This window comes from Scheffersomyces amazonensis, assembly GCF_036850825.1.
Source record: "Scheffersomyces amazonensis strain UFMG-HMD-26.3 chromosome Unknown RJT21scaffold_4, whole genome shotgun sequence".
Taxonomy (NCBI): domain Eukaryota; kingdom Fungi; phylum Ascomycota; class Pichiomycetes; order Serinales; family Debaryomycetaceae; genus Scheffersomyces; species Scheffersomyces amazonensis.
Window position 1 is genome coordinate 1,179,012 of NW_027042744.1, and position 24,567 is coordinate 1,203,578.

Here is a 24,567-nt window from a genome sequence, read left to right on the forward strand (position 1 = left end):
CTGTAGTATTGCCATAGTCTAATGTAAAGGTGCGCTACCATAAAACACAAAATATGATTTCATATTAATTCAGTAACATGAACTCTTTCATTAAATTCATTAAACTAGTTTATATTAAATATTCAATATTCATTATGAAAAATAAAATATTATGAATCACTGAACATAAGCGTATAGAACGTATACATCGTATAGATCGTATAGTTAATTTTTATCCTTGTCCCAAATAGGAAACACCACAGAATAACGTCAAGTTCCGTCCCGCATTATTGCGCTCAATGGAGCCTATTATGTGCAGGTCATCGTAATTCTCAAACCTTCCCCTATAAGAGGTAGGTCAATATGAAATTCATATAATTATATAATAGGCTATAGCTACAAGAGTTCTTGAGAGATAAGGGATGTTATAATGGCTGAACCAAGCCGGAACAATTCGAAACAGAGTCAAAAGGATTTGAATTTAAACGACCGGCCAAAGCAAGATGACTCTATAGAAAAGAACCGCTATGGCACGGGTGCAACAACTTTAAACAGTAACAATAATTTTAATAGTATAGACACTCGAATAACAGTACCGACAAATCCATTTGAAACTTCGAATATTAGAACATATAATCATTCAGCAAATACTATACCACCTTATGTTCTAGATACATTATCTAAAGTTCATTATAGAGAACAATTAAATAATACAAATGTAAATAATAATCAATCAGATATAAATCCTTCAATTAAATCAATTCATTCTAAAGCAACCGATGATGATCAATATTTAAGTTTTGCCAATGATCCTTATGTCAAATCATTAGATAATAATTGGAGTACATTTATATCATCAATTGCTAATCCAGCTAGTTATACAACAGGACAAATAAAATTAGATAAATTTGTATCAGAAAAGGAATGGGATTTAAATACTCATTGGGGTGGTGATGATAGATTAAAATCAGCCTTACTTGGTCCGGTATCAAGTGAAGAAACTTATTCAAATGATTTAGAAAATTCCACATCATTTTTCAGATTTTTTAAATTTAGACGTCATAAACGTCATCATAATGATGAAGATCATTTACCTTATGATCCTGAAAATCCTAAAGTAAGATCTAGAGCAGGATATTGGATGTCTAATGAAAAGAGAAAAGATTTATTTCCTACTATTAAACGGATATTTGTTCAAAATCCTCTTGTACCATTAATTTTAAGAATATTTATAATTATAATATCATTAATTTCATTAGCAATTGCTTGTTCAATATTTGTTTATTCTAAAAGACAATATAATGGAGAAAGTGTTGAAGAACAACCAAGTACTATTATGTCAATTGTTGTTGATACTTGTGCCATAGTATATGTTGTATATATTGCTTATGATGAATATAATGGTAGACCATTAGGATTAAGAGATCCATTAGGTAAAATGAGATTAATTATGTTAGATTTATTATTTATAATATTTTCATCAGCCAATCTTTCTTTAACATTTAATACATTATATGATAAGGAATATGTATGTATTGAAGATGATAATCCAGATCTTGCTAAAATTGGACTTGTTTTCCCTGTTGTTAGTTCAATTTGTGGAAGACAACGAGCTTTGGCAGCTTTATTATTTACAGTATTATGCCTTTGGGTAATTACATTTACAGTTAGTATAATTCGAGTAGTTGATAGAGTGAGTCTTTCTGCCAATCCAAACAATGATTAACAAAACAAAACAAAATAAAATAAAATCAAACAATTATTATATACGTTCTATATATTTATATTATTTATATTATTTATATTATTTATATTATTTATATTATTTATATTATTCATTAGTTAGTTAACATTATTTATTTCCCTATATTAATTTATCCTACTAAAACCTTCCCCATTTATCCCAGTTGCTGCAACCGTGAGCGATCAAAGGCGCACCGAAATTTCCCACTCACACAGATAAAAACTCGCAACACTAACCAACCAAACTTTTGGTGGAGAACAATCTATTAGTCGGCTAGAATTCATACAAAGTTTTGATTCTTGTATATATTATTAGGATTATAAGTAAATAGTATATACTGGAATTAGAATATCAATTGGTGATATAACTATAGTAAGTATTAAACTTATTATTATTATTAGTATAAACTAGATTCAATTAATAATGGCTGCATTGCCTCCAAGCGCAGACTTTAAAAAGACATGGAACTTTGTTCAACCTGGATTAGATTTTATTTTAGGTACAAATGATGAACAAGAAGGAGTTACTGCAGTGATGTATATGAGTTGTTATACAGCCATTTATAATTATTGTATTAATAAATCACGTTCTGTAAGTTTAATTCCAAGTATAATAGGTGGTAATAGATCATCAGATTCAAATAATTCATATGTTTTACCAGGAGCAGAATTATATAATAAATTAGATAAATATTTAACTAAAGTTCTTAAAGATGTTTTATCAGAAAAGCATGATAATCTTTTAGAATTTTATGTTAAAAAGTGGACAAGATATACAATTGGAGCTCGGTATTTAAGTAATGTATTTGAATATATGAATAGGCATTGGGTTCAAAAGGAAAGACAAGATGGTAGAAGAGATGTATATGATGTTAATACATTATGTTTAATGAAATGGAGAGAAGAAGTATTTAAACCTAATGAAAAACAATTAATAGGTCAAGTATTAGAATTAATTAAAAAACAAAGAGATAATGAAATTGTTGATACTTATTTAATTTCAACCGCAGTTAAATCTTTAGTATTTTTAGGAATTGATGTTCAAGATTTAAAAAAGCCAAATTTAGTTGTATACATTAATTCATTTGAAAAGAAATTTTTAACAGAAACTACTGAATATTATCAAAAGGAAAGTAGTGATTTCTTAGCTAAAAATAATGTAGTTGATTATATGCAAAAGTGTGAAACTAGATTAAATGAAGAAGTTTTAAGATCAAATAATTTTTTAGAAGAACATACAAAGAAGCATTTATTAGAAACTTTAAATAAATCATTAATTGAAGATCATGCTCAAGAAATGCATGATTATTTTATTAGTCTTATAAAACAAAATGAACTTGATCATATTCTTCGAATGTATAAATTATTATCAAGAGTTCCAAAATGTTTAGATCCTTTAGCTCTAAGTTTAGAGAATTATATTATACAACAAGCTGATGAGAAATTTAAAGAACTTAAAAGTGAAAGTGAAAAATTAGTTGAAGATCAATCAAAAGTTAAATCTAAACCAAAGAGAGGTGTAACTAATGTTGATACTAAAACTTATATTCATACTTTAATTGCTCATCATGATAAATATCAAGGAGTTGTTTTTAAAGCATTTGCTAATGATCCAAAATTTATTAAAGCATTAGATAATGCAAGTCGTCATTTTGTTAATAAGAATATTATTGCTTCACCAACTGAAAGATCAAAATGTAGAACTCCTGAACTTTTAGCTAAATATGCTGATACATTTTTAAAGAAAGGTGGTAAAGATGTTGATACAATGGATATGACTGCTGATAATTTAATGATTGTATTTAAATTTTTAAATGATAAAGATCAATTTGAAAATTATTATCGTCGTCAATTAGCAAAAAGATTAATTACTGATACTTCTAAATCAGAAGAATTAGAAGAATCATTACTTCAAAGATTACAAGTTGAAAATTCAAGTGAATATACCTCTAAAATGACTAGAATGTTTGCTGATATGAAAACTTCAGCAGATTTAAAACTGAATATTAGAGATTTTGGTCCAGTTAAAGATTTTAATCCATTAATTTTAGCTCAAAATATGTGGCCATTTGATTATAAAGAAGAATATAATTTAAAAGTTGCTCCTCAACTTGAAGAACAATTTAATAAAGTATTAGAATATCATGATAATAAATATAATGGAAGACAACTTAAATGGCTTTGGCATCATGGTAGAGCAGAATTAAAGGCAAATTTATCTAAAAAATCTCAAAAATTTACATTTATTGTTAGTAATCCTCAACTTATGATTTTAATGGCATTTAATGAAAAGAGTAGTTATACATTTGAAGAATTACATGAAATTGTTGGAGGATCTAAAAATGTATTTGAAATGCATTTACAACCATTTGTTACTTATAAATTATTAATTCAAACTCCAGAAGGTGAATCAGCAATGGGTAAAGAAGATACAAGTTTTAAAATTGTTGAAGATTATAAATCTAAAAAATTACGAGTTAATTTTGTTGGTGCTATTAAATCTATAGAAACTAAGGAAGAAGAAGATGAAATTAATAAAGAAGTTGATGAAACTCGTAAGAATTTCCTTTCTGCTTGTATTGTTAGAATTATGAAATCTAGAAAGACCATTAAACATAATGATTTAGTTAATGAAGTTCTTCCTCAAACAGTTAGTAGATTTCAAGCAAGAGTAATTGATGTTAAGAAAGCTATTGATTATTTAATTGATAAAGATTATATGAAACGTCTAGAAAATAATACTTATCAATATATTTCTTAGAATAATAATATGATTACATAATAATATAATTATATAATTATATATATATATATATAACTTAGTGTAGTAGTGTATAGCTTTTAATAGAAGCGGAAGAAATTACTGTTTTCGGTTGTAAGTATCGCGAGCCCATCTATTGTAAAAGGTAATAAGCACTAACTGTACACCACCAGTCTAAAGAGATCAGTACTAAATGATTTGATAATGTCTTTGGTTAAACGACAGAAGATCGATCAACCAAGTGATAAACTTACTCAATCAGTAGATACATCCAATGACCAGGCAATAGCCATATCATTGGAAGGTCATGATGGGCCAGTAATAACTGCGAAATTTAGTCATAATGGATTTAGTATAGCATCTGGAGGAGCTGATAAGTCCATACTATTGTGGAAGATTCCTTCTGGTCAAGATCAAGATGAATATTCATCATCTAATTATGGAATATTAACTGGTCATAAATCAGCCGTGACTTCAGTCAAATGGTCTTATGATGATTCAATTATAATTAGTGCAAGTGCTGATACAACTGTTGGAATTTGGAATACTACTACAGGACAAAGAATAAGAAAATTCACTAGTCATGATATGGTTGTTAATGAAGTAGATATATCTCCGGAAGAAATAATCCTTAGTGTATCAGATGATTCATCTGCTTGTTTATGGGATATAAGAGAAAGAGATGCAATTAATAAAATTAATACTCAATATCCATTATTAACAGGAACATTTAATAATAATGGTAGTCATTTATTTATTTCAGGAATAGATCCATCAATACTGTGTTATGATATACGACAGCTTGATAAAGTTCTTTGGACTTGTCCCACTAAGGGAGATTCAATTACATCACTTTCAGTAAATAATGATGATTCAATCTTATTAGCTAGAAGTATGAATGGGAACTTAATTACTTGTAATGCTAAACCTCAGATACCTAAGGGTACATCGAGAATAAGTCCTCATTCTTTTACTGGTGCACTGATATTAGAAGATAATATTATTAGTAGAGCTTGCTTTAGTAATGATAGTATGAAAATTCTTTCTTCTTCAACTGAAGATGTACTAGTTTGGCAATTAACTACAAGAAAAATAATTGGTAGATACTCTGGTCATAAGGGTTCTATAACTGATATAGATTATCATTCTACCAGATCATTATATTTGTCATGCTCATTAGATAAAACTATAATAGTTAGAGAGTTGGATATTTAAATTATGTACAGTAATTAATCTATTATTCTATAAATTAACAAACTAAAATCTAACTCTCTTTTTAACATTAGAATCTCCAGACTTTCTCTTTTCTCCCTTTATTTGAGAATTAACTCCTTTTGAATTCAGAGTTTTCAATTTCATAAATTTCTCGTAATTTTGTTGAGAAAATGTGAATATTTTCCACAGTTTAAGAATTGAATTAACTATTGAACGTGATTGATGTTCAGGTAATTCATAATTATCATCACTTAAAACTTGAGCATTCTTCATAGGTTCTTCATATAAAGAAGGGGCTGTGAATGGTGTATATTCCAGTTCATTAGAATGATATGGAAGAAAATTATGCTTTAATATATATTGTTGCATACCATGATCATCAATAACAAATCTTTTACTTTGTTCTGAATCTGTATAGTTATGTAATCTCCTCTTATAAATCTCTTCTTCTAAAGTACCTCGTAGTACAAGAGTCTCAACAAATACTTCATTATTTTGTCCAATTCTATGAGCTCTTTTAATGGCTTGAGCTTCAACTGATCTTTGCCAAACAGGATTAATAAAATAAACTCTGGTGGCAGAAATAATTGTCAATCCATGTGAGGCCAACTTTAAATCAATAACAAGTGTTATACCACCTTCTTCAGCACAATCATGACCACTAAACAATGATAAATTTTTCCCTCTTTCAATTGAATTTATAAAGGTAGCATACATAATATAATTAATACCCAAAACATCCATCATTTCAGTCAAATAATAGGCACTATCTTCGAATTCAAAAAAAAACAAGAGATTTAATACCTTCTTGCTGATGTTCAAGTAATCTAGCTCCCAAATATGACAATTTGGCAGATGCTGTACCTAAAATTTCAGACTTTCGAATTGATTGGTAGGTTTTCTCCTGATTATTGGAATGTATACTATTAGTAGATTGTAGACCTTGGCCATAATTGTTTTGAAGTTTCTCCTTTAATGAAGGATTCAATCCATTACTATTTTTCAATCCTTCATTTCGAAGTTCATGTTCTGGAGTGAAATCTTTAACTAAATCAGGAGTATTAATTGCTTTGGCAATAGCTCCACCTTTAATATTGGCTTCAAGATTTTGATTAGCATCTTGTTTATTAAACCTTGCTGCATTTCTACGAACATTATCCTTCCAATACACATCCCAAAATGGCCCTGATTGTAAGGAAAGCTTTTCCTTTAATTTTTCTTCATCATTCATATCGAGAAATCTATTTTTATAAAAAAATTCTTGAATTGTATTGATATGTGGTGCTCCAAATACTCCAATATCATCTCTATTGCCTACATTATCCACTCGTTCAAGAACTCCAGTACCAAAATAATTAGTGAATAAGTCTGGAAGACCCTTAACGTAATAATGCATCTCATGCAATAAAGCTGCTGTTCTCCATCTGGTATTTTCAAGAGCAATTTTTGCAGCTTCCAATGATTGCTGTAACAATTGATAATCATAATCAGAATATACAGACAGACCGTCTGGCTTACGTTTCTTTAATGATACATTACAGATATGAATTAATGTTTCAATATCTTCTTGTTTAAACCCAGTCCAATGGAAAGTTGCCCTTTGTAAATTGGTAACTAATCTTCTTAATTGTTGACGATTACTAGGGTGAAACATATAATCGATATCGGTTCTTTCAGAAGAAACTGCATTAACTGCCAATACAGCTGTAAATAAATTTACTGAAATTTTATTATGAAATGATGGTTCAAGGAAAATAGCTTCATGGTGTAATTGAGGTAATTTTAAATCCTGCTCAACGTCATTCAAGTTATGCCTTATGACAATGGTATTTAATAAATTCTTTAAATTTTCTTCAGCACCATAAATATTTAAAGTTAATGGTCTAATAACATTTGTCATCCAAGTTTTGGGTTGAGTGTGGAATGGTTCAATCTTAAGAAAATTACCTATAATGGTTCCAAGTTTTACAAGATCAGCTTTTTCATTAAATTCATTCTTAATAACATATTTGTTTTTCTTCTTAGGACTATGAAGATCCTTATTTTCTGTTTCTTCTTCATCCATATGTAGTCTAGTTAATCCAGTAGTTGGAGTTCCTGTCACTGCCCACCTTCTTTCAGAATGCAAAGTCTTACAAAGTTCACTTGTTTTAGAAGATTTTGAATTCATGATATGTCCTTCATCAATTATGAGTCGCTTCCAGTATATATGATTTAAGGGATTTTCATCAACCGATAAATCGCCTACTTTCCGTGCAAAGTATGAATGTGTTAGAAGAATTAAATCAAACTTTACGAGTTCTTTTGGATCCATTGGTAACTCTTTAGTATATGTTACGTATTCAGTATCATTCGATTTACTGACTTGACTGGAAATGAATAGCCTTCTTAAGAAATCTCCTTGAATATGCTTCCTAAATTCTGAAATCCATTGTTGAAATAAATTATCTGGAACAATAATAAGAGTAGTATTGCAAAGGTAAAGTGTTCTATAAATATTTCCTTCCTTTTCTTGATCTTCTTCAAGTAACTTCCTTCTTAGTGATGGATTTCTTGTTCGTAAAGAAAATTGTGATTCGTATTCTCTATCTATAAGTTTTATTCTAAAATAACCTGGATCATTTGACAAGACATCTATGACTGAATTAGATAAATCTTTGGCGTAAAACTTCCAAGATAGAGAGTTTTGATTTATAATTTCTTTACAAATATCGACTAAAGATCTCATACCTTGAATATATTTGGGTTTGGAAGGGATAAGATCTCCATCCTCTCCTTTTATTAATTCTTCAATTTCTAGTTCTTCTTTATCATCATGCAATAATAAATCATCAGGAATTTTTGATACTTCAAACTTAGAAAGACATATTAGACTTAAACAAATAAGAGTTTTTCCTAGACCCATATTTTCCGCTAGTATACCACCTCGAGGAAGAGTATATACTTCAGGCTTGGAATATAATAAATAAGTTTGAAAATCAAAGTAATAGAAAGATTCATTATCTATTATTGACGGTATCTTTACAAAAGAAGGAATAAGTGATTTTCTTGATAAGGATTCCTTTTCATACATCTTGGCAATAGAACGAATTTGGAAAGGATATAGATCTGACTTGACACCATCAATTGTAGTGATTCCCTTTTTAGCATTATTGACCAAAGTAATTAATACGTCCTTAGTTGAGGGTATTGACCAAGACTTAGATCCAGAATTAACAATCTTATTGTCATAATAAGATAAATCAGGAGAATCAATTTGATTGTAAATCTTTTGCACTTTAGATCCAAGGCTATCTTTGCCTGAATGTTGCCCAATCTCTTTATAATAATGATTATTGAATGACCATCTTTGAATGTGGAAATTCAAGTCAGACAGTGATTCCTTCTCTTCAACCTTCAGGGTATCCTGCACATCGATCAACAATAGTGATTGCGCATTATTGAAAAATTGGTGAAACAGTAATTGAGACGGTATACCCCAATTAGCAAGAGAAAAATCAAGATATTGCAATAAGCGAGGCCATGAAAATTTCAAATTCTTTTCAATGGCAAAATGTTTAGGACGAGTCGCTCTCCAATCAGTTATAAATCTTGACCCTGGTATATCATTTGGAACACCATAAATTCGCACTTTGGAAAATGTAATCTTCAGATTGGAATTATCATCATAAATATTATAGTTACAGAAAGTTGCCATTATATATCTGAAATTAATAAGGAATTGTAAATCAAAAAATATGGGATGGACTTGGGATTTACATATCTGAATAAAGAAATTAATATCTAACCATTTCCATTTAAATATAAATTCAGATTCAGATTCAGATTCAGATTCAGATTCAGATTCAGATTCAGAGCCAGAATCAATTAATGTTGAAGCATTGGAATTGACATCCAAGCCACCTAAGTCAGATATATCAAGGGGTAAGTTGAAAAAATTTAATGTACCAATTGGTAACAAATTATTCAAATCATTGGTTATTTCAATAATATGCTGGATGGTGGATAGGGAACTTATACGATTGGAATTGTTATTATTTCTCCTCTCCATAGAATAATTCCGGTTTTCTTCATGAACCGTTTGATGGCTTCTTTAGTCCTACATAACTCTTACCTCATTTTTCATTTCGTGATACTTTTTAGTGCTGCATGGAACTGGTCCTGCAGAGAGATATAGAAGTGATTATATAGGTTATTAAGCATATTGTACTTCCTGCTATTATGCCATCAGCATACTTAAGCTCCAAATCCCCTACATATAATTGTACGAGGTTCAGTCTAAATCAACTATCCCAACAACTTCTGTTTTAACTTCATTAGCTTTGCCTATTGCAGTTTGTGAACTAGAACCAAAAACGTTACTATCTTCTTCAGCCACTTCTATACAGGAGTTCGACACCAGCCACTTTTAATGGCAGCATTTAGAATTTCATCTATGAATTTGATGTTTCTCATAATCAAGAAATTTTGCAAGTGGGCCCATTATCATTCAAATAGTTGTCTTATAGTTATGCTCAGTTTAATATCTGCAACTACGGTTGATAACTTGCATTGACCCATACTAGCGGTTGTCGAACTTGCTGCTGGATTACATAATGGACCTAAATGACATGTTCAAAGCAATTTTCGAACTGTAGAAAGACTATGCTGAAGTAACATATAATTTAGCCCATATACAAGCATTATCAGAGTGAGAGTTATTATATGAAGTATTATATAATGTTTGTAAATATAATCATTCTGGACAGACCATTAGCCACAATATACAAAACAGTTTAGTTTCTACTTTTTAAATAACTTCAATAAATAATAGAAGTATTAAAGTATATATTCTTTCGATGCAGATCATATCTGCATCGGGTTACTATCGGGTTCCCGATTTTCGCTGATTCAATGCGCTCCAGGCGAACAAGGCCAAGAAAAAATATATTTTTTTATTTTGCAACAGAGAATAAAGCCGCATTTAGAGAATATTTAGTTTATTAGACCACTAATTTGGTGTCATCTTCCTTATTCTTCTCCACTATTAATCTGCGTGGTGAATTAAGTAGCTCTATGTACCTGACTAGTCATTAATATCTCTTATTATTGAGTATGGAATTTTCATTTAAATAGTAGTCTATTTAGCTAGGGCCGAAAGGTTAGTAAATTGCTTCTTTCTCTGGTACTTCTATCATTTAAAAATCTAATACACTCATTACCTATCAATATATACATATTTATTAAGAGAGATGCTAGCAATTCAATCCATTAGTTTTGCCATACTAGCCCTCATTATCAAGACAGTAACTGCCTTTGACGTGTCTGCCTCCAACAATGTTGCCTTATACTGGGGCCAAAACGCTGCTGGTGGTCAGGAAAGATTAAGTACATACTGTTCTAATAATGACGTAGACATCATAATATTGTCATTCTTGAACCAGTTCCCAAGCCCGTTGAATGTTGACTTCACTAACCAATGTAGCGAGAGTTTTGATGACGGCTTAATGAACTGTGCTCAGATCGGTGAAGATATCAAAACCTGCCAATCCCAAGGCAAGATCGTGCTTCTATCTTTGGGAGGACCCGACGGTGATTACGGTTTTGACAACACTAACGATGCTCAATTGTTCGCGACTACCTTGTGGAGTAGATTCGCAGGAGGAACCGATTATCCAGAAAGGCCTTTCGGTGATGCTGTAGTTGATGGTTTTGATTTAAATATACAGCTGGGTCCTACCACTGGTTACTTAGTATTTGCTGTCAACTTGCGAAACATTTTGAGCTATAACGACAAACCCTACTACTTAACTGCTTCCCCCAAGTGCATGTTCCCTGATGATTACATCGGTGAAGCTTTAGCTAACGTTAACTTCGACCTCACTTTTATACAATTCAATAACAACCCTTGTTCCATAGATGGTAGTTTTAACTATGAGACTTGGTCTGACTTCGTATTAAACTCCTACAACCCTAACATGAAGTTATTAGTTGGTGTAACGGCAGACCCATCTACCAATGGTTATATCGACATGGACACCATTGAAGTGGCCATTGAGCCACTCAAATGTGATCCGACATTTGGTGGTCTTGCTATCTGGGATGCTTCTGGTGCTTGGATTAATATTGACAGCAATAACGAAAATTTCGTAGAACAAGCCAAGATTGCTTTGGATGAAGAAGTTGACTGTTATCCTTCTTCATCCACGGAAGACTCTTCATCTACTGATCCTTCTTCCACTGACGATGATACTTCTTCCACCGATGACGACACTTCATCTACTGACGATGATACTTCTTCCACTGACGATGATGCTTCATCTACTGATCCTTCTTCCACTGACGATGATACTTCTTCCACCGATGACGATACTTCATCTACTGATACGTCTTCCACGGATGATAACGCTTCATCTACTGATCCCGCTTCCAATGAAGATGATCCTTCATCTTCTCTTCATTCATCTACTGAACATGACACTTCATCCAATGATCATGCTTCTACAGAAAATATTTCATCTACTGATCCTTCATATTCTGCAGGGGGCTCTTCATCCAAAGACCCTGACTATGCTTCTAGTCAAACAGAACCGTCTTCCAATAAAGTAGAATCGACTTTGACTCACTCCTATCCTAGAGTTAATGAATTGGAATCTACTTCCACCCAAGCTTTTCCTTCTTCTACCCTAGCTCAATTTACCTCCAATCAAGTCGGGAAACCGTCTACATCAGGTGATACTTCAGTTAAAACTGAATCTTCCCTCAGTGCTGATTCTCTGCTTACTTCTGCTAATACTAAAAATTCGTTCTCTTCCAAGCTTTCTACCAAAGATAGAACTGTGACTAATACAGGAACTGTCCCTGCTGATGGGCACACACACTCTTCCAGCCCTGCTAACAAAGTTAACAGAGCATCACTGAAAACATTTACTTACACAGACATCCACACAACTATTGTCACGATAACTAGTTGTTCCGAAGATAATTGCCTTACCTCCACCGTCACCACTGGTTACGTCGTTGTCAGCGAGCCAAGTGCCATCTATACTACCTATGGGCCATTAAGTAGTGAAATAGAGATCGTTGTTCCTACTTCTCGTGGTGGTGGTGGTGGTGCTAAATCCGATGTTATTATTGAATCCACTGCTAAAACTACTGTTACAGCCACTGCTACTACCGATGCTCCAGTTATCGACGAAGAGGCTGGTATCAATTCCGATGCTCCCAGCCAATCAAGCGAGAATACCCGAATTTATGACACCACCATCAATCTGTTTACTACTGTTTCTAGTGCTTCTGTTGCACCAAATACCTACTTCGCCTACGAAGGTACTGGAGCCTCTACACACATGGTCTGGACCATTGCTATACCTTTAGCTCTTTTTGCCTTACTCTAGACAACTGAATTGTTTGAATTTAGGTTTATAGTTATTCTATAGAATATTGTAATATTTAATAGACTAAAATAAGCTTTTCGTTCTATTTTGAGATACTTTGAGTGTAAATTTTGGTGTCCCGGGTGGTAGCGCCAGCCTCGGTTTTTAGCGGTCATTCGGAACTCTGAAATATGTCAGCATACATATACAACCGCATCAAACACAATATACTTTTCTCACAATTGCAATTGATGTGGCAGTCATGGAAACATTCACACATTTCACGATAGAGAACTGATTGTGACACATGAGTTATAATTAAAGGATAAGTAGCTACGCAAAATATATAAATATAATTGACGGTTATAGTAATTATTTCAAAGGTATGATGGGGTGTCGATGGGGGTGTTGATGGGGTGTGGTCGATCCACATAGATAAGTGGATACGTGACAAGTTATGCATAGTTGCTGCTTAATCACTATGGAAAATATAATCTCCTCCTGATGAGTCATAATTTTTTAGAATAAGCACCCATTGTTTTACCAATGAAGAATTTTAAGTTTAGTAGAGGGATGAGAGAGGGGAATACCCAATTGAGTTGACAGTCAGCAATGCTGCTTCCTATTGGCTAGAAATTGTACGGCTTAAAATTTAAGCCTGCCTGAGAAGCTTTTGTACGTGATAGATTTTCAATTATTATTTCCTTCTGATTTAGGCCACATTTCTATAATTAACAATCCTCAGGCGTTATCTTTAAAGAATAATTAAATATGTAATTCTCTATAAGATTACTGATATAATTTCTCAGTAATGTAACTTGTTAAGTTTGATGTTAGAGAGAATTGAAGTTGAGCATTAATAATTCATATATGAATTTAACTACCTACCCCAGAAGAATAAACTATTCGATCGTAATTCATACCATTATTAGTCATTCGGCCCAATGCAGTGGAAATAATGCTTTAAATGGGTAAACGCCCCTTAGACAATGCAACCAATCCTGCACAGAGCCCCCCTCAATTAGATTAAAAAAATAACCTCTTAACGCCAAAAATTAATTAAGCCGTAAGGTCAATAGGCTTCTATCATATAATAAATGAAATTTTGTACTGTATTTAGCAAGCTGACCTGCGGGTATCAACCAATAGGAAGCGACTTCTATTGAGAACCTTTTAAATTCTTGGATAAATGCAACCATAGCACCGTATATTTACACCCCATATCTCCGCCCCCCGTATAGCCGTTGAAAGCCACAAAAATTTATTTCAACTCATATTGAATTTTCACTCTGCTGATAAGCGAATTGTGTGACAACTATAAGTAAAATTCGATCGCCGATTAATTTTCTTCTAATTATTCAATTTTTCTTTTATTTCTATATTAAAGTCGCTGGTGCATCATGTCTGTACTGATAGCTGACTTAGTTGGATTAGTAGACATAACCAATGCTGTGGAATTATCCTTAGCTGGTTCATGTACTATTAGTAGTGGATTAAAGCAACCACTATATGATCCTAAAGGGAATTCATTAAATCCTTGTTTTGTTGGTGCACTTGTATTTTTATTTAATGTGATATTTGGTGGGTTTGCTATTTTTCAATTAATATCAATTTTAATTAATAATAAATTTGGTCCATTTCCAATTAAATATTCTTTTGGTTCTCCATTTAAAGTTAAATCAGTAGGAATTTTTCAATTAGTAAAATTAAATTCAGTATTTTTACAAGCTATTCTTTCAATCTTTTTATTTGCTTTTGTTTTTACTAGTTGGAATTCAGTCATTTCTTTAGCAGTTATTGCATCAGTTATAATTAATAGTTTTATTTTATTACCTTTACATATTATAGAACCAACTAGATCTATAATTCCTAGTGCATCTTTATTATTATATTGGACAATATTTATAATTCTTTATATTGTGGTTATAATATCAGATTCATTTTCTCCTTATAAAGTATTTCTTCCATTAAATGATGCAACATCTTCTGTCATTGTTTATACTATTGAAATTGGTTTATTAATTAATTCAATTATAATATTAGGATTTGAAATATTTTTATATGTACCATCAAAGGAATTACTGGAATATTTTGAATTAAATGATTGGGAACCAAGTTCTCTGAGAAGTATTTATTCTGAATTTGGATTTTTTTGGCTTAATCATCTTATTGAAAGTATTTATAGATCAGGTGAATTAGATCAAAAGGATTTACCAGCTTTACCAATTGGAATTAAAAGTGATGTAAGTTATAATATCTTTTATAATCAATGGACAAGTACTGAAACAAAGGCTCAAGTTAAATTACAAAAGAAATTACTGAAAATTTCTAATCCAACTAAAAAGGATAAGAAATTATCTCTTAATTTATTTTGGATTCTTATTAAAATTCATTGGGTTGAATTACTGGTAGCTTATATACTTGATATGTCAGAAATGTTATTTGGATTTGGTCAAACATTTTTATTTCAAAGATTTATTTTATTCTTTAATAATGCTAGTACTTCTGAAGATGATTCACGTAAGGAAAGACCTCCATTAATTGTTGGATTTACTATAGCTACCGCAATTTTTATTTGTGCAGCATCTAGATTTGTAAGTTTTAACAGATATTTTGCAGTTTATTTTTCAGTTAGAAGTAAATTACAAGGTTCATTAACTAGTATGATTTATAAAAAATCATTAAGACTTTCACCTGAATCAAGAAAGGGTAAAACTAGTGGAGAAATTGTTAATAATTTAGCAGTAGATGTTTCAACCGTAGTTGATTTACCATCATTTGTTGAACTTTCAACTATTCCAGTTCGATTAATTCTTACATTAATGGCTTTATATAAGATTGTGGGTATTTCTACTGGATCAGGATTTATAGTGGCATGTATTTTAGTTCCAATTAGTACTAAAGTTAGTACCTCAATTTCTACTCTTTATAATGAATCGATGACAGTTCGAGATGAAAGAACAAGACTTACATCAGAAATTATGAATTCAGTTAAAAGTATTAAATTATATTCATGGGAAACTCCAATGTTAGAAAGATTATTTAATTTAAGAAATCAAAAAGAATTAGTCCTTGGAAAACGTATTGGAGTTTTCAATTCATTTGCTAATTTCTTTTGGTATTGTATTCCATTTTTAATTACTTGTGCAAGTTTAGTTACTTTTGCAAATATTGCGGGAATTCCTTTAGTACCTTCGATCGTTTTCCCTGCTATAACTTTATTTAATATGTTAGCTGAACCAATTTTATTGCTTCCAAATTTATTTACTCATTATGTTGAAACTAAAGTTTCAGTTAATAGATTACAAGACTTATTCTTACTTGAAGAATTAGAAAATACTGAAGTTGAAAGATCTCTTTCAAATCTTAAGACTGGTGAAAATGCTATTGAAATTAATAATGCAACTTTTGTTTGGAATATAAATGATGAAAAGAAATCTGATACTAGTCGTCCTCCTGCTGAAGAAGAAGTTGAATCTGATGGTATTGATAATATTGCTTTATCAATTAAAGATTTTACTGCTAAAAAGGGTGATTTAACTTGTATAGTTGGTAGAGTTGGTACTGGTAAAACCACTTTATTAAGAAGTTTACTTGGTGAAGTTACTGCTATTAAAGGTGATAATTCAACTATTAAAGTTAATGGAACTGTAGCTTATTGTTCTCAATCTCCATGGATTATGAATGCTACTGTTAAAGAAAATATTTTATTTGGTTGTAGATTTGATAAGGCATTTTATACAAAGACTGTTGAAGCTTGTCAATTATTGCCTGATTTTGATGTTTTACCCGATGGTGATAGAACTGTTGTTGGTGAAAAGGGTATTTCATTAAGTGGAGGTCAAAAGGCAAGAATTGCTCTTGCAAGAGCAGTTTATGCTAGAGCTGATATTTATTTATTAGATGATGTATTATCTGCTGTTGATGCTCATGTTGGTAAGAAAATTACTGATCAAGTATTAAGTTCTACCGGAATTTTAGCTTCAAAGACTCTTATATTAGCTACTAATGCAGTTAGTGTTTTACATAAAGCTCATGAAATTGTTCTTTTAAAGGATAAAACCATTACTGAAAAGGGTAATTTTGAAGAAGTTACTGCTAGAAATGGAGATCTTGCTAAATTAATTGAAGAATTTGGTAAAAAGGAAGAAGAACATGAAAAGGAAGAAGAAGAAGCTATTGAAGAAACTAAGATTGCATCTGCTGAAGTTTCTGAAACCAATTCTTCTTCACTGTTAAGAGAAGAAGATGTAATTAAATATGATCCAGTTAATGTACCTGAAGTTGCTGCAGCAGTGGCTTTAACAGTTGAAGGTGAATATGAAGCCTTAGAAAGAATTGAATCTAGAAATACTCTTAGAAGAGGTAGTTTTGTATCATTTGATCATAATTATGAAGATGATGAAGATCCAGATATTATAAAGAAAACAGGTCATACAGTTGAAGGAGCCGCTAAAGGTGAAGTTAAATTAACAGTATATTTGGAATATTTTAAGGCTTGTAATTATTGGTATCTTTCTATCTATATAATTTGTTTGGCAGCCAATGTTTCTGCTAGTATTCTTGGAAATTATGTATTAAAAACTTGGTCAGAAAAGAATTTAGAAGTTGGTCATAATGTTGAACCAGTATTTTATTTGGTTGTTTATTCTACTTTAGGAATTTCTTCAGGTTTATTCATTTTATTTGCTTACTTTATTATTTATACTTATTGTACTATTAAAGCTTCAAAATATTTCCATGATACTATGGCTACTGCAGTTTTAAGATCTCCAATGTCATTCTTTGAAACCACTCCAGTTGGTAGAATATTAAATAGATTTGCTGATGATATTAATGTTATTGATGGACAAATTATGTGGGTGTTTTTATTATTATTTGATTTCCTCTTTAATGCTATTGGATTATTAGGAGTTATTATTTATAATTTACCAATTATGTTTTTTGTTGTTGTTGCCCTTATGATCTTTTATAATAGTATTAGAAAATATTTTATACCTTCTTCAAGAGAACTTCGAAGATTATCTAGTGCTAATAAGAGTCCAGTATTTTCTCATCTTCAAGAATCAGTTACTGGTATTGAAACTATTAGAGCTTATGGACAAATTGATAGATTTATCTTTAGAAATACTAATAATGTTGATAAATTACTTCAAACAACTTTTAATAATTTAGTATGTAATAGATGGTTATCTATGAGACTTCAAAGTATTTCTGCTATAATTGTTTTTGGTACTACATTAATGATTTTATCAACTTTAGGTACTGATAGAGAATTAAGTGCTGCTTTAGTTGGATTTGTTATGCTTAATGCTTTAAGTGTTACTGGAGTATTAAATGCTATTATTAGAATGTGGGCTGATATTGAAACTAAATCTGTTTCATTAGAAAGAGTTATTGAATTTATTAATTTAAAACCAGAAGCTGAAACTATAATTGAAAATAATAGACCAGCAGAATCTTGGCCAACAGACGGAGCTATTTCATTTAAACAATATTCTACTAAATATAGAGAGAATTTAGATCCAGTATTAAAGGATTTATCAATTGATATTAAACCCAGTGAAAAAGTTGGAATTGTTGGTAGAACAGGAGCTGGTAAATCAACTATAGCTATATCATTATTCCGTATAATAGAAGCATCTGGTGGACATATTGAAATTGATGGTATTGATACTAGTAAAATCGGATTATTTGATTTACGTCAAAAATTAAATATTATCCCTCAAGATGCTCAAACTATTGAAGGATCAATTAGACAAAATTTAGATCCATTTGATCAATATACTGATGAAGAACTTTGGAAAGTATTAGAATTAGCTCATTTAAAAGAACATGTTGAACAAATGAAAACTAAAAAGGGAGCCAAAGGTGATGGAGAAGAAAAGAAATCCGATGAACAAGAAGAAGGACAAGGAGAAGGAGAAGATGCTAAAGTTGAATATGAAATAGGATTATCAGCTCGAGTATTTGAAAGTGGATCTAATTTATCATCCGGTCAAAGACAATTATTATCACTTGCTAGAGCTTTATTAAATAAATCTAAGATTTTAATCTTAGATGAAGCAACTGCAGCAGTAGATGTTCAAACAGATAAAATTATTCAAGAAACTATAAGAAGTGAATTTAAAGATAAGACTATTTTAACTATTGCTCATCGTTTAGAAACTATTTTAGATAGTGATAGAGTTCTTGTATTAGATAAAGGTCAAGTTAAAGAATTTGATACTCCTAAGAAATTACTTAGTGATACAAATAGTGAGTTCTATTCCTTATGTAAGCAAGGTGGATATCTTAAGAATTTAGACATTGATAAGCTTTAGGTCAGATTGCTTTTGTGCTTTTGTGCTTTTGTGCTTTTGTGCTGTTTCTGTTTATTTTGGTTTATTTTGGTTTTAACTTTTTTTTTCTTTTTTTATATACTTATAAGTAGTGACTATTAATAAATACTATCTACTTATAACTAAGTGACGAAAGAGATGTCGTAGTTTTGGACTAGAAAAAAGGGCAGTCTCTCTCTGTGCGAGTCCTCTGTGTCGCTCTCTCTCTCTCTCTCTCTCTCTCTCTCTCTCTCTCTCTCTCTCTCACTGGCTTATATGCCGGTCCTTCCTCGAAGGCGAAACTGAAAATTGAACAGAGCCCGGATGAACAGTAGTCTGTATATAATTGACGATAAATTCATAAGTAACTATAAGAAGAAGTAGTGTAGAAGTTATCGGAAATGTTTCGAGGCAGTCCTACTTCAATGGTTCTTTGGAAAAGAGGAGTATCTACTCTACTACCAACAACTATTAGGACAATTACTACGAGAACCAGTAGACTGGTAATAAGTAAGACTAAGACTAATATTAATCTTATAGGATTAAGACAATTTAGTACATTAAATAATCATATAAAGTTTCAACAGTCATTTATAGCACATAATGATTTAAATACAAATCAAAAGAAGAAGGAAAAGGACAATAAGGAGGAAAAGAGTAAGAATATTGATGAGAAGAAGTATGATGAAGAATTAACAGAAGAAGAAAAGATTGAAGAAGAAAAACTAAGGAAACAACTTAAAGAACAAGAAGAAGAAATTCTTAAAAAGATGAAAGAACATATGAAGAATAAAGGTAAAGATATTAAGGAAGAAAATCTTAAAATTATTAAAATTGATTTATCTACAATGCTTAGATATTCTATGGGATTTTCAGTATTTTTATTATTATTAACTATAATTTTATTAAATGGAGATTCAAATCATCTGAAAGATTTATCATTTCAAGATTTTAAAACTAATTATTTAGAACGAGGTTTAGTTAAAAAATTAACTGTAATTAATAAATTTGCGGTTGAAGCTCAATTAATTTCTGGGGCAGTATCTGATCAAACTTATCAAGTTAGTGGACATCCAAGTGTTATATTTACTATTGGATCATTAGAATTTTTTGAACAAGAAATGAAATTAATTCAAGATAAATTAGGTATACCAATTAATGAAAGAATTCCAATAAGTTATGAAGAAAGAGGATCATGGATGAATTATGTATTACCAATTTTACCAACTGTTTTATTAATTGGAGGTTTATGGTATATGACTATGAGAAGAACTGCTTCACTGGCTGGAGGTGCTGGAGGACCAGGAGGAATTTTTAAAATTGGTAAATCTAAAGCTAAATTATTTAATCAAGAAAATGAAGTTAAAATTAAATTTAAAGATGTTGCCGGATGTGATGAATCAAAAGAAGAAATTATGGAATTTGTTAAATTTTTACAAGATCCTGAAAAGTATGAAAAATTAGGAGCTAAAATTCCTCGAGGAGCAATTCTTTCTGGACCTCCAGGTACTGGTAAAACTTTATTAGCAAAAGCAACTGCTGGTGAAGCAGGGGTACCATTTTTATCAGTATCAGGATCAGAATTCGTTGAAATGTTTGTTGGAGTTGGAGCTTCAAGAGTTCGAGATTTATTTAAAACTGCTCGAGAAATGGCTCCATCAATTATTTTTGTTGATGAAATTGATGCAATTGGTAAGGAAAGAGGTAATGGTAAAATGGGAGGTAATGATGAACGTGAAAATACTTTAAATCAATTATTAGTTGAAATGGATGGATTTGAAAGTTCTGATCATGTTGTTGTTTTAGCTGGTACTAATCGTCCTGATATTTTAGATAAAGCTTTATTAAGACCAGGAAGATTTGATAGACATATTTCTATTGATATTCCTGATATTGAAGGTCGTAAACAAATATTTAAAGTTCATTTAGATAAATTAACTTTAAAAATTGATGAAGATCTTAAATCAAATGATAAAGTTGATAATTATACAACTTATAAAAGTTTAAAAGAAGCAGCAGTTGAACAATTAGCTGGAAGATTAGCAGCTTTAACTCCTGGATTTGCAGGAGCTGATATTGCCAATTGTTGTAATGAAGGAGCATTGATTGCTGCACGTGAAGATGCTGAAGCAGTTGAAGCTTATCATTTTGAACAAGCAATTGAACGAGTTATTGCTGGATTAGAAAAGAAATCTAAAGTATTAAGTCTTGAAGAAAAAAGAACCGTAGCCTTCCATGAAGCTGGTCATGCAATTTGTGGATGGTTTTTACAATATGCTGATCCATTAGTTAAAGTATCAATTATTCCAAGAGGTCAAGGAGCTCTTGGATATGCGCAATATTTACCAAAGGATCAATATTTAATTTCTCAAGAACAATTTTCTCATAGAATGATTATGGCCTTAGGTGGTAGAGTTAGTGAAGAATTACATTTTGATACTATAACAAGTGGAGCATCAGATGATTTAAAGAAAGTAACTCAAATGGCTCAACAAATGATTTTAAAATTAGGTATGTCTGATAAATTAGGACAAATTTGTTATGATACTGAAGATAATTCTGGATTTAAAGTTCATAATATGTATTCTGAAGATACTGCCAGATTAATTGATACCGAAGTTAAACGATTAATTACTGAAGCTTATGATTCTTGTCATAAATTATTGAGTGAAAAAATTGAATTGGTTGATAAAGTTGCTGAAGAATTATTTAAAAAGGAAGTATTAACAAGAGAAGATATGATAAGATTAGTTGGTCCAAGGCCATTTACTGAAACCAATGATGCATTTGATAATTATCTTAAAGGTTATGATGCTTTTAAAGGTAAACCAAAGGCTAAAGATTCTGATTCAAATCCAAATGCTGCTGAACCAACTGCTTAAATTTTAATTTCTCTACCCCATCTTGTATATATGAAATATTGTAAATATTAATTAATCTATTATTACAAATATAAAAGTACCCTATTTGAATAATTCATCTAATGAATCATTATGAATCTCTTTGGGAGTTGTCTCCTCAGTAATTAGTGGTACATCACTAAAACATGGCTCTTGTACAGAAACATGTCTAATCTCTCGTTTTATAGGAGATAAATATTGGAATTGTTCTTCTTCCTCTTCTTCTTCATCATCTTGTTCATCATCTTCATTCTCAGCACCTGACTCTTCATCTGCTTGATTGTCAAATTCAGAATCTTCATCACTAAACAATTCATTGATATCTTCTGGTACAGCGCCTGGCTGTGAATCTTCCTCTTCCTCTTCCAATTCCAATTCATCCAGTATATCATATTGAAAGTTAGATGATTCTCTCTGGGTAGGCTGTAAATGATGGTTTTCCTTAATGAAATGAGCTCTCCACTCTAAATATCCATCTTCAGTTAGAAATCCACATCCTAATAATGGACACATTAGTACTTGCTTTTTTGAAGAACAACTATTCTCTTGTTGATGAATTAATAAATGTTTCATAGTTGGAAAACTCTTTTGACAAAGCTTACCATTTTCTAAACTTTTATTACATATTATGGCTTGTCCATCACCTGAATCTGGAATAGGTGGTACATCATAAGTTAATGGGAAATGTTTATTTAATCTTTGTTCATTAAATCGAATCTTATGAGGCATATAATCAGGAATAGGAGATATGGGATATCCAATGAAATGAAGTTCAGCTGAATGTTTCTCTAATAAATGAGATTGATATAATGACTTATTACCTGTACAATATGTACATTCACTAAATGCACATTGATATATAATGGTTTCTGGAATTGGATCAATATTATTATTATTAATACCTAAGGGATCTAATACAATCAGATATTCATCATCAAAGCTTTCACTTTCTTCACCTTCTGTAGATGATTCATAAGTATTAGTATTATTGGTAATATTAATATATTTAGGAGTAGAATATAAATTATCTGAATCATCACTGGGATTAGCTCTTGAAGTTTCTGAAGTTTCACTATCATGAGATGACATATAACTTGATTCTTTACTTACATACAGTAAGAATTGAGTATCATCTTGAAATGGATTAGAATTATTTAAATTTCGAGCTTTTATAGGTGATACATTTACTGTTTCACAAGGTATTTTACCCTTCATTGGTGATATATATTCTAATTTAATTGGACTAGATGATCTTGAAATTTGTAGTCGAGATTTCTTTGTTGGTGAAGGATCTAATTGTAATAAATTATCTTCAGTTGGAATTCGTTTCTTCGATTTAGAATTGATTTCATTCTGTAAATTAATATTATGAAATTTCTGTTCTTGTTTAAGTTTAGCTTTTAATTCTTGTTTACGTCTTCTTCTACGTGCTTCATTCAGTTTTTGTTGACTTACTTCTTTATCTACATCATAATTATAATCCCATATATTTCGATCAAGTTTGACATTTCCTACTCGTTCATTGGAAGTATTTAATGATCTTAAATGTCCATTATCTCGTATTATTAATCCAGTTGATAAATCAATTTCATCACTTTCCTTTTCATCATCAATAATTGAATATTTATGAAGAATTTCTTCCCATTTATTTTTAAATCTTTGAGTACTTTCACTCTTAAGTTTTCTAATTACTGCTTGGAATTCATTGTCATTTTTTAATAATTCTCTATCATTATGTAAATTAGAATAATCATTAATCAGTTCTTCATAAGTATCTTCATCATCAGTCTCTATAGAAATCAGATCTTCTTGAATCGGTATATTTCTATTTCGTAGAAATTCCTTATTTTCTGGTTGACTACTGTATACTAAACTAGGCAGGTCATCCATGATACTTTATTACCTATAAAATATAACGACAATTATACTATTACACTAATAATAATTTGATGTTTAAGTATTCTCTGTTTTGGTGCTCGTAAATATTTCCTGTTTAGTACGAGTTGATTTTTCGAGCATCCTTTTGATAGAGATATGATTTGCAATGGATCAGAATACAGCCGTATTGTTTGGAATTACTAGAACAAATATAAAAGTGAGAAAATGTCTGAATCACCAATAAATGTTCAACGGAAACAGTTGGACAGTCTTATGCGAAAGAATCCTGAGATAGGAATTTTTGAGGAAGTTAAGCTGGAAGATACGCATCATGATAAAAGTGGAGAGGGACATAAACGTAAGTATTATTTATGAAGACTATATAAGACAAGTACATTATTAACATTGAAATAGAG

General features: G+C 30.8%; 7 protein-coding genes across 7 annotated transcripts; 5 read left to right on the forward strand and 2 right to left on the reverse strand. All coding sequences in view use genetic code 12, as the record gives it.

Moving 5' to 3' along the window:
• The first annotated feature begins 323 nt into the window (after positions 1–323).
• RJT21DRAFT_121359 (uncharacterized protein) lies at positions 324–1,815 on the forward strand. The gene has a single exon (XM_064882073.1). The coding sequence runs from the start codon at positions 410–412 to the stop codon at positions 1,703–1,705; it is 1,296 nt and encodes a 431-aa protein (XP_064738044.1). The 5' UTR covers positions 324–409; the 3' UTR covers positions 1,706–1,815.
• Positions 1,816–1,928: 113 nt separating this feature from the next.
• Positions 1,929–4,576, forward strand: CDC53 (cullin). The gene has a single exon (XM_064882074.1). The coding sequence runs from the start codon at positions 2,147–2,149 to the stop codon at positions 4,481–4,483; it is 2,337 nt and encodes a 778-aa protein (XP_064738045.1). The 5' UTR covers positions 1,929–2,146; the 3' UTR covers positions 4,484–4,576.
• On the reverse strand, positions 4,545–9,749 carry RJT21DRAFT_135705 (uncharacterized protein; the record flags this gene model as incomplete). Its single annotated transcript, XM_064883256.1, has 3 exons — positions 4,545–5,033; positions 5,950–6,468; positions 6,503–9,749. 3 exons carry the CDS (start codon positions 9,747–9,749, stop codon positions 4,972–4,974), a joined length of 3,828 nt encoding a protein of 1,275 aa, XP_064738046.1. The 3' UTR covers positions 4,545–4,971.
• A 1,180-nt stretch (positions 9,750–10,929) lies between these two features.
• RJT21DRAFT_130948 (glycoside hydrolase superfamily) lies at positions 10,930–13,074 on the forward strand (the record flags this gene model as incomplete). The annotated part of the gene is made up of 3 exons (XM_064883029.1): positions 10,930–11,088; positions 11,122–12,065; positions 12,567–13,074. 3 exons carry the CDS (start codon positions 10,930–10,932, stop codon positions 13,072–13,074), a joined length of 1,611 nt encoding a protein of 536 aa, XP_064738047.1.
• Positions 13,075–14,285: 1,211 nt separating this feature from the next.
• Positions 14,286–19,595, forward strand: MLT1 (Mlt1p). Its single transcript, XM_064879853.1, has one exon. It carries the CDS (start codon positions 14,454–14,456, stop codon positions 19,374–19,376), a length of 4,923 nt encoding a protein of 1,640 aa, XP_064738048.1. The 5' UTR covers positions 14,286–14,453; the 3' UTR covers positions 19,377–19,595.
• Positions 19,596–19,707: 112 nt separating this feature from the next.
• AFG3 (AAA family ATPase) lies at positions 19,708–22,333 on the forward strand. The gene is made up of 2 exons (XM_064879854.1): positions 19,708–20,030; positions 20,118–22,333. Exons 1-2 carry the CDS (start codon positions 19,775–19,777, stop codon positions 22,253–22,255), a joined length of 2,394 nt encoding a protein of 797 aa, XP_064738049.1. The 5' UTR covers positions 19,708–19,774; the 3' UTR covers positions 22,256–22,333.
• Positions 22,296–24,208, reverse strand: RJT21DRAFT_44220 (uncharacterized protein). The gene has a single exon (XM_064884570.1). The coding sequence runs from the start codon at positions 24,161–24,163 to the stop codon at positions 22,337–22,339; it is 1,827 nt and encodes a 608-aa protein (XP_064738050.1). The 5' UTR covers positions 24,164–24,208; the 3' UTR covers positions 22,296–22,336.
• Positions 24,209–24,567: the final 359 nt, after the last annotated feature.